The 14,942-nt window shown below is 39.8% G+C and overlaps 1 protein-coding gene across 4 annotated transcripts in view; it reads right to left on the bottom strand.

Annotated features, from left to right (window-relative positions):
• man1a2 (mannosidase, alpha, class 1A, member 2) overlaps positions 1 to 14,942 on the bottom strand; it is a 148,126-nt gene that overhangs the window by 32,077 nt on the left and 101,107 nt on the right. For all 4 annotated transcript variants that reach the window (XM_044365186.1, XM_044365183.1, XM_044365184.1 and 1 more), the window contains 2 exons: positions 3,175 to 3,269; positions 1,142 to 1,265 (listed from right to left, as the gene is read on the bottom strand). In XM_044365186.1, coding sequence (XP_044221121.1) covers positions 1,142 to 1,265; positions 3,175 to 3,269 — 219 coding nt within the window. The remainder of the gene's footprint in view (positions 1 to 1,141; positions 1,266 to 3,174; positions 3,270 to 14,942) is intronic.

Here is a 14,942-nt window from a genome sequence, read left to right on the forward strand (position 1 = left end):
AATCATGTCAAGTATGTTTACACATATAAGGAATTTGACCCCGGTTTAGTGTGTACTTACACAGAATAACAACAAAACAATCTTCAGAAATATATGCAAAGAATGACTGTATACAGATGAAACCACTTCTGTGAACTGTAAACAGGATACAAATAGTGCAAAGAAGTGAAGAGCGCTGAGATAGCCTGTTCAGATCTCACTGTTTCATACACAGGCTAACAGTTAGTCCTACAGCCTGCAGGACACAATCAAACGTACCTCTGCATGTTCTTTTCTTTTAATAATAATAATAATAATAATAACAATAATAATAATAAAAATAATAATGTGTTTTTTACTTTCAATTAGTAGGCTAAAAAAGAACTTGCACAAGGCAAAGGTTGGCTGGCCAGTTACCATCTGTAGGAAACCGTTATGTATCTGTCCATTGTTTATTTGAACTCATTTTCACTGATTGAACATTCAACAACAATATAATGAATCCTAACGTTGTTATTCCTTCAAGTGGACTTCCGTTGTTTGAACTTGAAGCTATGAGCTAAAGTTGAGCGATGCTCTGTGTTTAGATATTCGGTGCTGGTCTGTGTCACGCACACACATGCTGTAAACAATCCCATTGGCTCGTGAATGTGACCATAGATATAGAAACGTTCTTTATATACAAGTGTGACAATCTGCAAGGAACAACGTCTGGTTGGACGCAGCTCTCATTGTTATTTTTTTTTTTTACATCATCGAAGTCCACAATTGAGAGAGAATGAATAGGAAATTATCTCTCTCTCTCAAAACCCCTCCCCCTTTTTTCTCCTCAGATCTACACTGAGCGACGAGAACTTTAATCCCTGCGTCTTATTTTTCTTTGTTTTTATGCCAAAGCACTGTGCAAACTTTTATTAAAAATGTATTAAAAGTGCAAGAGAAGTAAATGTCATCACCATTCTTACTACATTAATAAATCATGGCATGAAACTTTACTTCAGTCAATTTTTTTTTTCTGCATTGTGCATTTCAAGCAAAAAAAAAAAAAAAAAGCTATGCAGACATGCTGCAGTACATGCTTACATGAACTACGCACACCCAGACGAAACACACACACACACACACACACACACACATAGACAATATTCCTTCAGAGTGCTACCTTCTGGTAGTAGGCGGGGTTCCCTGTCAGGTAGGTGAGGTGAACAAACTCCATGTGGAGAGTCCCAAACTCAGCCAGGATGCTGCTGCCAGCTGACGCCCAACCCCAGTTACGGCCAACACCACTGGAGGAGGGAGAGAGAGGAGTGAAGACAGAGTGAACACAAGAGGAGAGAGAGCATATAGAAAAAGAGAGGTGGGGTGGACAAACAAACACACGTTAAAATTCTATACACCCAACATAAAGGAGTAATAAAGATATTTACCTGCTTATAATGTCATAATGACGACACATACTTTTCCAGGTTCTGAGATTTAAAATCCCTTATTCTAGCCTGTAACCGTCTGAACTCAATGGAACATCAGGCAAAAACAAAAAAATACATTTAAAGTTTGAATAGTAATTTTGACTATCAAGAATCCCCGGAGATGAGCACCTAAAGACAAATGTGAAATGAAGGAAAAAAAAACCAAATTGTGCCTTGACTGTCCTGTAAATAATAAAGACCCATTTTGGATTGATTGCAGTAACAGGTTGTGTACCTGTGCAGCACTTTCTCTGGGTCACAGTGATATTTACACATGAGTGCATGGAACATTAATAGGTTGCGACTTCTGGGTTTGTGCCTCTGTGTGTGTGTGTGTGTGTGTGTGTGTGTGTGTGTGTGTGTGTGTGTGTGTGTGTGTGTGTGTGTGTAGAGAGCGTGGGTGTGTATGATGCTGTGAGGCACTGTGTCTGTCCAATCAAGTGGAAAAAAACAGAGATGTGTCACTTGTGCCTGTTTTCAATGTCTATGCAAACAATTGCTCCTGACGGCATCTGTGTATGCATGAACATGTGTTGATGAGTTTTCTTCTGTGTGTGTTTGTCCGGTGGGAGATTAAGAACACAAAAGTCAAACACAAAGCGTCCGCTCCCTAACGAATCAGAATTACCTCGAGAGAAGGAGTCCCTCTCTTGTTCTACCCACATCCACAGCCACTTGCCAATTCATATGACAGGATGCTGATCTCGCACACAGAGGCGGGTGCTTAGCAACAAAGTACCCAGCGGATTAATAAAGCAATTTTATTTCATTTCATTGTTTCATTCGATGAATAAGTACATTGATAACGCACAGAGCACAGCGGGGAGTGGAGGGAGGTGGAGTAAGCACACACACACACACACACACCTTCCCACTCTCCTCACAGGTACAATTAAAGAAATTAAAGGCAGTAGAAACTGAAAAGAGAAGCAGAAAGGGATGGAAATGCTTTTGTAATGTTAACACTTCAGCCTGGGATGACGAGAAAACCAAACAATTATTATGGACTGGAGGTTACCAGGGTGACTACAGGTTTCTGACAGTTTTTTTAGATTCAGACATGTTTTCAGGTTGAGGTTGAGTGCAGCTACGTTGGGAATAACACCAGGTCATCAAACTATGTGATAATGAGAGTGATGAGGCGTAAGGTGTCCTGCCCTTACAGCACAGGGCAGTGTGCCAAGGCTATGTGAGATAACTAATGTTGAACATATCTGAGAATGCATTAGGCAGGCAAAAATGTAACATTTAAAGGTAGAGTCAGTGATTGGCTGTTGCTCTTTCAAAATGAATCAGCGCAAGATGATGGACGTGGAGGACAGCAGTGCGACGCAGAGCCAGTGTCTTTCCTGCTCCAATCTCTGACCCTCAGCTCCGGTGTTTAATGCAGTGATATGCAAGATATGTGAGTGCTGATTCTCGTGCTGACTTATTTTGAAAGAGCAACAGCCAACGGGGAAACTCCAATATTCAGCCTGCTGACCGATGGTGCAACTTCATCACTGGTTATAGAGCTGGTCTGTGGCTGGTCCAGCCAAAAAGGAGGAAAGAGAAAAAACTAAAATGTTTACAGACACACCACTCATGCAGAAGAGAGTCTGTCAATCAAGTCACGTGGAGTCACACTCTGCTTTGTCAAGTGTTTGTGATTTAAAGTGACACATCACACTTTTTAGTCATCTCAGGTTAGCTACCAGAGATGATTTTCACTGGCAGCATCACTGACCTCTTAAGGTTGACCATGGCCCAGGGGATTCCTGTGGGCGTGTTGAAGGCAGGAAGCAGCTTCTCAGCTAGCTGGACCGCCTTCAGCTTGAATACCTAGAGAGAGAGAGAGAGAGAGAGAGAGGAAAAGAGAAAAAGAGAGTGTTAAATTCAAGATTGGTTCACTTTAAAATTCCATTTTATCATGTTAACTCGGAATATTCTGCAGACCATCCACATTCCCTGCTTAATGTTCTCGTCAAACAGTTGACAGGTACGAGCATAAAACAACTGCCGACTAAAACAAATGCAGGATGAAGGCAAATAAGGCAGGAGTGAGATGTCAGGAGACAGACGATTGCTAAATGATGGCCACTGAGTGTCAGAGCTGAACAGATTTACAGAGTAAACTGGCAGCCTGATAAATGCGAAAACCTCCCTTCAAACTGTGCTGCAGTAACATAAAACATTTCTGAAATGTCCCAAAGAAAAGCTTGGAGGTCAAACTACTTTGACTGAGCAGAGTTAGAGAAAAAAATACAAAGTACACAGTCAGAGAAGGATTTCTATTATCATGACTGGCATCTAATTTATACAGACTGATGTGGAGAAATGAACATGTGTTGGTTTTGAGATTACACACATTCTTACATTCTTTTGACAGATGAAGGCCCAGAAAAAAAAAAAATCTGCTGTAGCTCTTGTTCTCTTCTCAGCATGTCAATCAAACAGATAAAAGCAAACTAATGTCATTCTGCTGCTGAACTCACTGGATATGGGCATTGTTGAAGGCTGAAAATGTTGTTGTAGAAGGGGTAAAAAAAATAAAAAAAACTGCTCCAAGGAGAAACATTTCAGGATAATAGTAAAAGCAAACAGTTTGCTTTTTAAAGTTTAAATGTTGCCCTATAAGAGATCAGACTTCATGTCTTTGTTAAATCTTTGTTTTCCTCACAGAACTATCAAAGATCACCATGCTGAACTTACATCACCATTTTCACCAGCAGACATGTTTTTTCTTTTCTTATTACAGTACCATTTGCTTGCAAATACTGAACTGGGGAAAAATTGCTCCAGAATATTTTGAGTTATTCAAGTGGGAATTTCATTTAAGTGTAACTTCAAAAGAGTGTAATAATCCCACAAAAATGTTACCATACAAAGTTGTCACATTTATGTTTAAACAATACACAAAAGCTCTTTGAAAAATCCAATTATTTGCAGACATACACAGCAAGATATAAGGTGTATGAACATTCTGGCTTCTGACAGTTGATGAAAACATGACATTAATGACCCATGTGGTGAAGAAAATCTTGATCCAATTTAAGCAATTGACACATCTGTTGCCTAGAGACAATGAACAATTGAACCATTTTACTCAGAGCTGACAAACACACACACACACCAAATATGCTGTGGATAAGTTGCTACAGAGTTTTCCAAATCATTATGGTAGTAAAAAGTGACTTTGTACACTAAAACTACCTTTCCCAAACTCTTCATGTTGAAGGAATATGCAACAATGTGGCTCACTGATATGTTTTTAATTGTTTCTGCATCATGACAAACCTGCTATAAAAGCCAACAAGCCAAAAGAAAATGACTGTTGGCCACTGCCTTTTTTATTTTTTTATTTTAAAAGATCTTCAATTCCCAGTATTGCAAAGTACATTTTATTTATCAAGGCCAGTGGTGGGATAAATGGGAATAAATGAACTTGTAGACAACAGTCGGGCGGAGCAGAGCCGCAGAGAAAAGCACTTCAACACAGGGCAGATAGAGGCTGATTCATCGACACCATCTGTCAGGGCCCAACAGTTTTATAGAGAAACCAGATCTATGGAAAATTCCCGCTGTCTCTCAAAAGAAGCGGGAGCAATTAACACATGCTGGTATTTGCAGAATACTTAAGCAGCCAGTGGGACATCTTACAGATGACTTGGAGGTCAAACTGTAGAGCTAAAACATGGGACACATATGAGACACAGACGAGGGGAGGTGAAGAACAACGTGGCAGTCAAACAGATGTCGAGATAATCCGGTGTGAACAGTGCAGGAGCTAAAAAGGAAAAGGCGAAAAAAAAAAAAAAAAAAGAAAGTCAAGAGGATAAGAAGGGATCAAAGAGAGAGAGAGAGGGATAAAAATTAGCCTGATATCTACAGGAGACTACACACTGAGACAAGACTGAGACGTCATATCACTCCTGCCAACACACACGTTTGAAAATAGTGATGTATCAGTAACAAATTATCATTCTACAATTATTGTGACCAAAAAATGTCACAACCTACAGCAGAATCACAATATTATTCTTTAACCTTTTCTGAAATACCTCTATTAGAGCTGAAATATAGTAAATTTACTTCATGTTTGCCATGTTCTAGCCTGAACCTACCAAACTGTATATTGCAACTTTATGAGACAAAAATACTCATCTCAAACACAGCTAAAGTACCACAAATAAAGGAGGACTGTTGTTAAGTTTGGCATGATTGACAATTACTTTGCTTCCTGCTGAGTGTCAATGTTTCTTAGATTCTATGTACTGGTTCATGTCTTCATGCGTTTTTATTGTTGTGCTTGTAAAAGCACACAGAACATCATAGCAAAGGACAGTGCAATTAAACTGGACTCTCAGAAGACACCAGCATCACCTGACCCTCTGCACACAACCTCAGCTCTACTACTGACAAAACCACAGGAAGAGCTGAAGCTGCCCACAAGGAACTTTATGTGCGAGGCAACAGATTTATGCAGCGTTGCTTTATGTTCTCAATATCCGACATACATCCCTGGGGAAGTGCCATTTTAAAGATTATTCCTCTGCCTTATTAGATCATTCAGAATGAGAAGTAATAAATGCGGATAAGAGAATTCAATCCGTACCATGTAACTGAGGTTTTACTCTGAAACAAAGTAAGAGTAACACGTCTATATCTGCAGTGACCTGCAGTGAGCTTTGGGACTCTCTCTTAAAGGACAGGTTCACACATTTTTCAAGTCTGTATTAAAAAAACAGTCAAGTGTCCACATGAACAGTGAAAGAGGTTTTTCCTCGCTGTAATCATTCCTCCTGTTTATACTGGCTATTAAAAGATCCCCTTCAAATGTGCTTTCAGTGTAAGTGATGGAGGCCAAAATCCACAGTGTGTCCACACAGTCATTTTGTGCAGAAATGCATTTAAAAGTTGATGTGAAGCTTATACGAGGGTTCAGCAGTCTGAGTTAGTCATATCGAGTGGATATCAGTCTTTGTTTCCTCGGACAGTGTTTCCCTGTTGAGCTGCAGTGGAAGTATAGTAACAAAAAGAGGACCTTTGGCACTAAAACATTACATAAACTGTAACGTTGAAAGAGATCTACTTGATTTGACTCATTTGGACAGCTGAAGCTTCATATTACCTTCAGACAAACTTTGAAATACATTTTTGTACAGAAGTTGACTTGTGGATTTTGGCCCCCATGAAGGGATCTTCTAATGGTCAGTATGAACAGGAGGATTACAGCGAGAAAAACCTATTTCAATGTTCATTAGAACACCTGACTGATGTTTTAAGACTTGAAAAATTGTGAACCTGTCCTTTAATATATAACTTCGATGCCACACATCCTGTATCACTTATCTTGTATAGGCCTTGTATAACTGAGAAAAACATAAAGCCCTGCACCCACAGCACAGCAGCACCTCTGACCAAACCAATTATTAAAATGGGAAAAAAACAAATTATATCCTTTTCTGTCTACCTCTAAAAGCCGCTCAGTCTTGTCCATCTACCTGAAGTATCCAAAGGCTGTGTTAATGATGTGTTCCCTATTAGACTGCTATTAGGACACTGTGACGCACAAACACAGTGGTCTACTGAATCAAATTCATTTTCTCACTTCTTTCTGTGGTGAGTCACATGATTTGCTCTCCACTCTGAAGTACAAAAATGAGTTTCTTTTCTAGAAAGAGTATCGTTGTCCTTGGGTCAATCACAAGCCTCGCTATATCACGTCATTACTGTTCATGGATAAACTGCACGAGCAAATGCATGTAGGAACTAATTATAAAAGTCTATTTATGCTGACTGCCGACTTTGTTCTCCTCAGACACTACTTTGCTTTCACCCTGTAGGTCAATCATGCACGTTTTCCCGTACAAAATTCATGTTCAGCACATCAGTAACCAACAATGTTTGTTCACACATATGTAAATGCCTTACTTAACTCCCGAAAACTGCATGCAGAGTATATGCAAGCTCAAGCTACATCGCTTTCCACTACCTGTTTTTCATCCCTTGCGGGTCCATCATAAACTGATAAACTAATCATAAAGAAACCAGCTGAGGAAACCGGAAAACAGCATCCAGTTATAAATACACAAAAAATAATTGCGTAAATATTATATTTTGTGTGATTTACACAGGTTTAACCTTAATGGCATAATTTTAGAGCAGTGGGGGTCATCAAATTAATCTAAAGTCTACCCAATGCACACGCATTAACATGAAGTTTGACACCTACTAGGTAAATGCGATAGGCCTTCTGTAACATGATCGGTTGATGAATTGACGATGAATCATAATTTGGTTATTTTTCAAGTAAAAATACCAGCCAAAAATGCTAGCCAGTTTCAACGGGTTTACTTTGTTATGTAAAATGCATGCTCCTTCTCTCTGCCTACACTATATGTGCTTCAGTAGGTTGACATGCTAATGTTAGCATAGTAAGCCATTGCCACAGTAGCTAGAACTACACAGACGATGATGTGCTGATTGAGTAATAAGGGACTCCTTTGTGGCTAAGCTAAATAAAACTTAGCAGGAGCAATGAAAGCAGGAGTGCTGTGTTCAAGGTGCCCTTTGGAAAAAAAAAATGCAGTTATGGTAATAATGATGATAGAAAATGTTGGCAGTGTTACCATCAGTATGATTTACCACAGGACACAGTAAAACCTGTATAACGACACACCTCTGCTTAAAGCTTTGGTGGCAGACTGATGCAGAACACATCTATTTGTTATCACCCCCTGCATCTCAGGAATAAGTACATGTGACTGGCCTATAAGGTTATGTGTCAGGCCCTGTGTGTGTGTACTCATGTCTGCCGAGGCATCATAAACCTTCCACTGATTGGTGGCCTGCCTGCTGGCTGCACTGAGGCCCTTAACAAACTCCATTGCATTTTATTGGCAATCCCTTTGCTGATGTCATCGAGAAAGGACAGGATCCCAACGACCCATCAGAGGAGATGACCAGCCGCCTTCACTGATAAAACTCTACAGTTTATGATAATCATCTTCCTCCACTGCTTTCATCTGAAGGCATCGATGAAAGACGAGGCTGTTCTCAGGGAAAGGCAGCCAGGCCTTCTTAGTTAAGGATTGTGTCAAAATTTTGTTTGGCAGGGCTTCCTCATGCTTCTGCGTTTTTTGGGCCCATAAAGCCAGTTGAGAGCAAGCACGTCCTAGATTTCCTCTGATCCATTCCAGCTCATTTCCTGTTGGAGTAGCTAGTGCCACCATTGCCCTGTTCCTGGCAGCTTGGTATCTGTACCAAATATGATGGCAATCCATCCAATAATTGTCTAGACATTTAACTAAAAGCAAGTGTCAACCTCATGGTTGTGCTGGATGAAAAGTCAATGGATCAGCAAAGTCAGAAGGACTCATCTTCTGGGGATCATGAATGTCTGTACGAAAAGTCATAGTAATCCATCCAATATTTGTTGCAATATTACAACCTGGACACAAGTGGTGGAACAACAGTGCCAAAAAAAACTACAGTCCTATGGAAACTTTTGGTGTCTCGCTGAGTTTTTGTGCCAAAAAGGTCTGGCACCGTGTAGTTACATATACATATATTATACTTCCTTATTTTGCATTCTTTATACCGGATCAAAGTTTTTCAACTTTCACTTCACCTTTCTCGTTCTACTAATGTGCATGCTATTTACCGCTGTTAAGTTGTCAAAAAAATTTAGTGCAGTTTGTGTCCTCTTCCTCCCTGAAAAATCCCCAAGTCAAGCAGCAAAATGACCTGATACATGCATCTATCTTGTTGACATCACATTTACTGTAGCAAGAAGTTGAGAATAGGATATTGAGAGCTTTGAGGTAAAAATCCTTGGAGAGGACGAGCTCAGACAGTTTGTTGTCTGTACGGTTCCGTTTCCTGACTTGTTTTCTATCATTCTCCCTCCAGGGCTGACAGTTTTAGTGTTCAGCCTTTTAAAATGCATTACTGCACACCTCAAAATCGATCACTGAAGGATGTACTCTTTCCCTGAACACCAATGCACACATACATGCATACAAACCCTTTTCATGAATATACTCTTACCACAGGGACACAAGACAAGGTCAGGCTGCAATTTTGGTCTGATCTCTTCGTCCTAACTCTCTCTCCCTTTTCTCTTCCTCCATTTTTCTTGTTCCGCTCATCTCTTTGTTCACCTTATTAGCAGTGTACTCGTTCTCCTCATTTTCAGCCCCCTCCATCACTTTATTACTATCACTCTTTTCTCCATTCTCTCCTTCTTTCAGGATTAACAGTTGTTTGTGTCGATGGGCCAAATTCCCAGACAGCAGATTTTGAGTATGGCAGGGTTGGGGGAGATGGTGGTTTTGTGGCACTCTTGATAGAGAATGACATTATCACTGCCAGGGTTAGAGGTTTGATTCCTACTGGGACCAGCCGTGCTCAGAATGCGTGTAATGGTCCTGTAAGGCGCTTTGGATGTAAGCGTCTGCCAAATGGTACATCGATGTTACATCCCAGGGACAGGGAGAGCTGTAATCCGCCACTCAAACATTTCCTAAACTCAGCCAGTGATCCAGTTATTACACATGAGGATATCATTTGTAAACTGCAAGCAGCTGGTAGAGACCGAAATCGCAAAGCAGGCACTGATAGATATGGCGAGTCCAGACAGAAACACACAGAGCAAAAATGCTTAGAAGTGCAAAAAGTCACTTATAGAAACATTACACCAACACAAATACAATTTATTCCAAATCCCTCGGAGGAATTGATTTATTGTCCCCATGGGTTAAAAAACCAGTGAGGATAAACACATGATGGGGACTACTGGCCAAGAATACATAGATGAATAAAAATGATGTTCATTAAATTAAACGTTAAAAAGACTAATACTGAGCAGTAGCCTAAATAACTTAATAAGATCAGCATTTTTCACACCACAATAAAGAATGTACACATACACACAAAACAGTGCACCAACACACACACACACACACACACACACACACACAGGAGTAGGCTACTGTTGACATGTAATGGAGCCTCCTAAAGGGATTAAGGGGTAGACTGTGAAATGTGCTGAATGCGCCTGCTTGGTAAGAAGGGCCCCGAGGGCCAGCAGGATTAAGTCACCCGCTGTGTCTGTGTGGTTACTGTATGTCATTTTCATACTTTGTCATGCCACTTCACCATCAGCTGATCCATTGTTCATATTGTTTGGTATTCAATGGCCCTGCATCAAAGGCAGGAGACACAAAGATGTGCTGCCATGGAGTAAACTCAGACACTCTCATCAAATTAGCTCATTTGTTGCCATCATACTGAATTACTGCTGTTAGCTTTGACAGATATTTTTTTATTGAACATTACTTGAAATGGTGCACTTGCGGATGCATCTAGTGTCTGATCTCCTGAACCTGAAACAAATTAGGCTAGTTCTCCCCCATGAGGCACTTATATTGTCTCTACTGTACGTGGCATTAGTTCTCTAGGCAATTCTTTATTGCATGTTACCAAACTATCTTTGTCCCTGTGGACAGATGAGGCAGCTAGGGATTCAATGGAGTTGTTGTACAAATGACCTGTGGAGGGCAGCGATGCTTTGCTGTGTCTAGTCTGCCACACATTTCATCAGCAGAACAAGAACGCTAGCGAGAGCTTCTAGCCTAATCTGATGTACTATTTTAACAACAATGTGGCGTTACATTGCAGGTGTAAAGAGAGCGGCTGATGTTGGTACAACTAGGCAAGATGAGACAACTCACAAACCAAGAGTTAAAAAGCCGACAGCGGGGAGTTACGTGACTGGCTAGTTTTCAATGACAATAGTCAGTCAATGTTTTGCTCCCACTGCCTGCAACATGCTTCAGCCAGCAGCCAGACAAACAAACGGCTTTATTGTCGGCAGCAAAAATTTTAAATTGGCAACTATCAAGGACCATGAAGCCTCCAAATGCCACAAGGAGGGGATCTACACAGTGTGTGTGTGTGTGTGTGTGTGTGTGTGTGTGTGTGTGTGTGTGTGTGTGTGTGTGTGTGTGTGTGTGTGTGTGTGTGTGTGTGTGTGTGGTATATTGTTAAAGTTCTGACTCAAAATTAGGGCTGAACGATTTTTAAAAAATATCTAATTTGAATTATTTTGACTGCTGTTTATTCTGGCATCATGTTGGCTAAAATTCTTATGTAAACAAACATGCATGTAAACTCAGTGGGCAATATTGACGTTGGCAAAAATGATCAAGGTCTTATCAATATATCGCACAATAAGTTGATGGCACAATTATCGTGACAGGCCTGTGTGTGTGTGAGAGAGAGAGAGAGAATTAAATATGGATAACCATCAGTAAATAAATATTAAATTAATACTTTTTATTAATAATTTTTATGAGAAAAATGTGTATTAGTTTTTGTTTTGTTTTCCAAAGCAAGACAAACGTTACACAAAAGTGCGATTACAAAGTCAGAAACAGTTCCGACACTGTGTGGCATCCACAACAAAATGTAATGAATAGTAGCAATGTGATGTTACGCCTGCTTGATGTTGAGTTGAAGTTTATCTTTGTAATTGTATTATGATCCTTCATTAGTGCTGAGTGTTCATTTTCTTTTGAGGAAGGTGATGAAGTGCAGCAGCTCTTCAGCTAATGAAAATCAGAACTTTTACATTGACACCTGCATGTATTCACTAATTCATACAGACATCTTTGCCTTCATTTCCCACACTACATCACTCTCTTCTTTCCCTCCTAGCTTGATTTTCTTAGCCTTTATCTCTTCTCTTTTCCTGTATTCAGTGTATGGTCCATTTCCCCACATCTTTCTACTTGTCATCTCTGTTACAAAAATCTCTCACTCTTTCTCTCATCCTCCTCCCTCTCTGCATCCATTTCTCTCCCTACTCCACACCTCTCGGACTGTCTTTTAACCTCTTTCTCTTTCCAATTCTCCTCCCCATGTGAGTTTGTACCTTTGCATTCTCAATATATCAGATTAAATGATTGTGTCCTTGGATGCACATTAAAATGTATCTACAATAGTTACCTGTTGTATTAGCTTTGTATGGCCGTGGTTAGTCATTTGTTTGCACAGTGGAATTTGTAAAGCTGGGATGAAATTAAAATTTCTCTCCTGTTTGTTCCACTATCTTGGCATTTCTTTCTCTCAGTGAGTGTGGGCCTGCCTGCTGGCACAGCAGCAGACAGTTACTGAGCATGTCATCACAGCAATATCTGCAACGGGGGAAAAGGATTCCCGGGGGAAGTTAGACTGACTGTTGCTAGAAACAACTGGGGTGGCCTCAATATGTGCTGCTCTCTTATTGGAAACAAAGTCAAAGATTGTGAAAATTGTACCGATATTGTCAATTCCTTTTTTTTCTCCTTTTGCATATGTCACTACAGATTAATTCATTTTCATAGCATATGTTCTACCACTATCATTTTTCACACTGTATGTAGACTATGTAGCCAAATGTATGAACATAATTTTGATGTTCTTTGGTGTAGGGCTGTTTTTCATAGTTTAATACAAATTAGGATTTTCTTAATGCGAAAGCGTCAAATGATATTTAGGCTTACAGGGGCACTTGTGCACAGTAATTTGTTTTGAGAAATAACATTATTTCATCTCTTTTTAGATATTAAACATTAGGAGTGCACAGGGGCGAGCTGATTTAACAGAGCTTACAAAAGAATTTCAAAATATAGGATGTAAAGGGGACCTGACAAAAGAAAAGACTCCACTGTGATTACACTGTCCTTGATTAATGAAAACCCTTTTCAAACTGTGTAGAGGCTCCTAATTCTTTTGAGGTTTTGCAGCAAGGCTGGGGGTTTGATAAAATTTCATCCAAACTGAATCCAGTCATGACTCTGCTTAATGAATCTGACTTCAGTATTGTAGCACATCTGAATCCATTCAAATCCCTTAGTGATTTAGTTTTAGAATTCAACTTTTGAGGAAACTAAAGTTATAAATAACTACAACTCAAAAGATTCAGATGCAACCTGAAGGTTTAGAGGACAGATCCAGTTTTGAGTGGCAGCCTAATAAATGTTCACAACCTGAAGCTTCAACTTTGAAATGAGATAAAACAGTAAAATAAATGTTCATGGCAGCAGAACATATGAAATGCTGATTGAGTCTTTTCACATTTGCTCATTCTTATTTTAGACAGGTACCTCTATTTATTTACTCAGGGGAAACCAATTGAGAGCAACACACTCATTTACAATGTTGCCCTGCAAATACACAACCAAACAAGCCATATAACAGGTATAAAACCAACAATCTTATACCAAACATAAATACAACACAAACACAAGATAAATGACTTATAAAATACAAAAGAACAAAGAGAAAATGACAGTAATGTAAGTACATTACCCAGGGATAAACAGACACATCAAGAAACACAGGAGCATTATAATTATAATTATATATCATTATATAAAACATCATCCAACAGAATCTTAAAATGTATGTAGGGATAAAAATGTGTCTAATTTGAGGGAGTCCTGAAGCTTATTCCACCTATAAGGAGCATAATAGGAGAATGCAGTTTTTCCCAGTTCTGTATTCATATAAATAGTTCTGTATTCATATAATTTTCACTCACATATGTCAGTGAAATTCTTGCACTGTAGAGCCTTGAGTGTCCTTCCAACTTTGTGGCAACAGTTTGAGGAAGGCCCTTTCTTATCACAATGTGAAAATGCCTTTGTGCACAAAGCAAGATCCAAAATGAAAAAGGGATCTGGGTTTGGTGTGGAGGACCTTAACTGGCCTGCACAGAGCCCTGACCTCATCCCCATCAAACGCTTTTGAGATGAACTGGACTGCCACGCCAGGCCTTATAGCCCAACCATCAGTGATGCTCCTGTGGCTGAATGGGAGCGAATCCCTACAGCCAAGATCCAACATCTGGTGGAAAGTCTTTCCAGAAGATTTGAGGCTGTTATCTAACTTTTTTTTTTCTACAAGTGAAAGATCATGAGGCATTCTACATTCCTTGAAACAATTCTTCACAGTGCACTCAAACACCCTAAAAGCTTTAGCCAGTGACTGTTGACAACTAAAGCAGAATACTCTCATGCAGCTGTCCTAACAAGCTGTAAGCATCAGAACAATGCAAAGGGTCTTATTTCCCAGAGCATCAACAGACACTCTCTTTCTAGTTTTGCAGCATGCATTATCTACTCCGACCCTCTATGTTCAAAACTAATGAATGGAGTGAGTCTTATTCATGAGGTCTGAACTCTCAAACTCTCAGAGTAGAAAGCTTCAAGTTGTTGTATTGTGATGTTTGGATGCACAGAGGCTTTTAGAACGTTGTGCCAATTTCATATTTATTCTATTACATCTCCTTGCGTTGTCTCAGAGCTCAGAGTGTGTGTTGGCATATTCACCTTCTTACACAGACTTGAAATTTGCGTAGTCTTGAAATTTTCTCGCCATATTTCCGTAGAGTAACGTTTAGGATCACTAAACCAGCTCATTCATGGCGATCACAATGCTAGCTTATCTCTCTCTTTCCTTCATCCC

Source organism: Thunnus albacares, chromosome 11, assembly GCF_914725855.1.
Source record: "Thunnus albacares chromosome 11, fThuAlb1.1, whole genome shotgun sequence".
In the NCBI taxonomy this organism is placed as follows: domain Eukaryota; kingdom Metazoa; phylum Chordata; class Actinopteri; order Scombriformes; family Scombridae; genus Thunnus; species Thunnus albacares.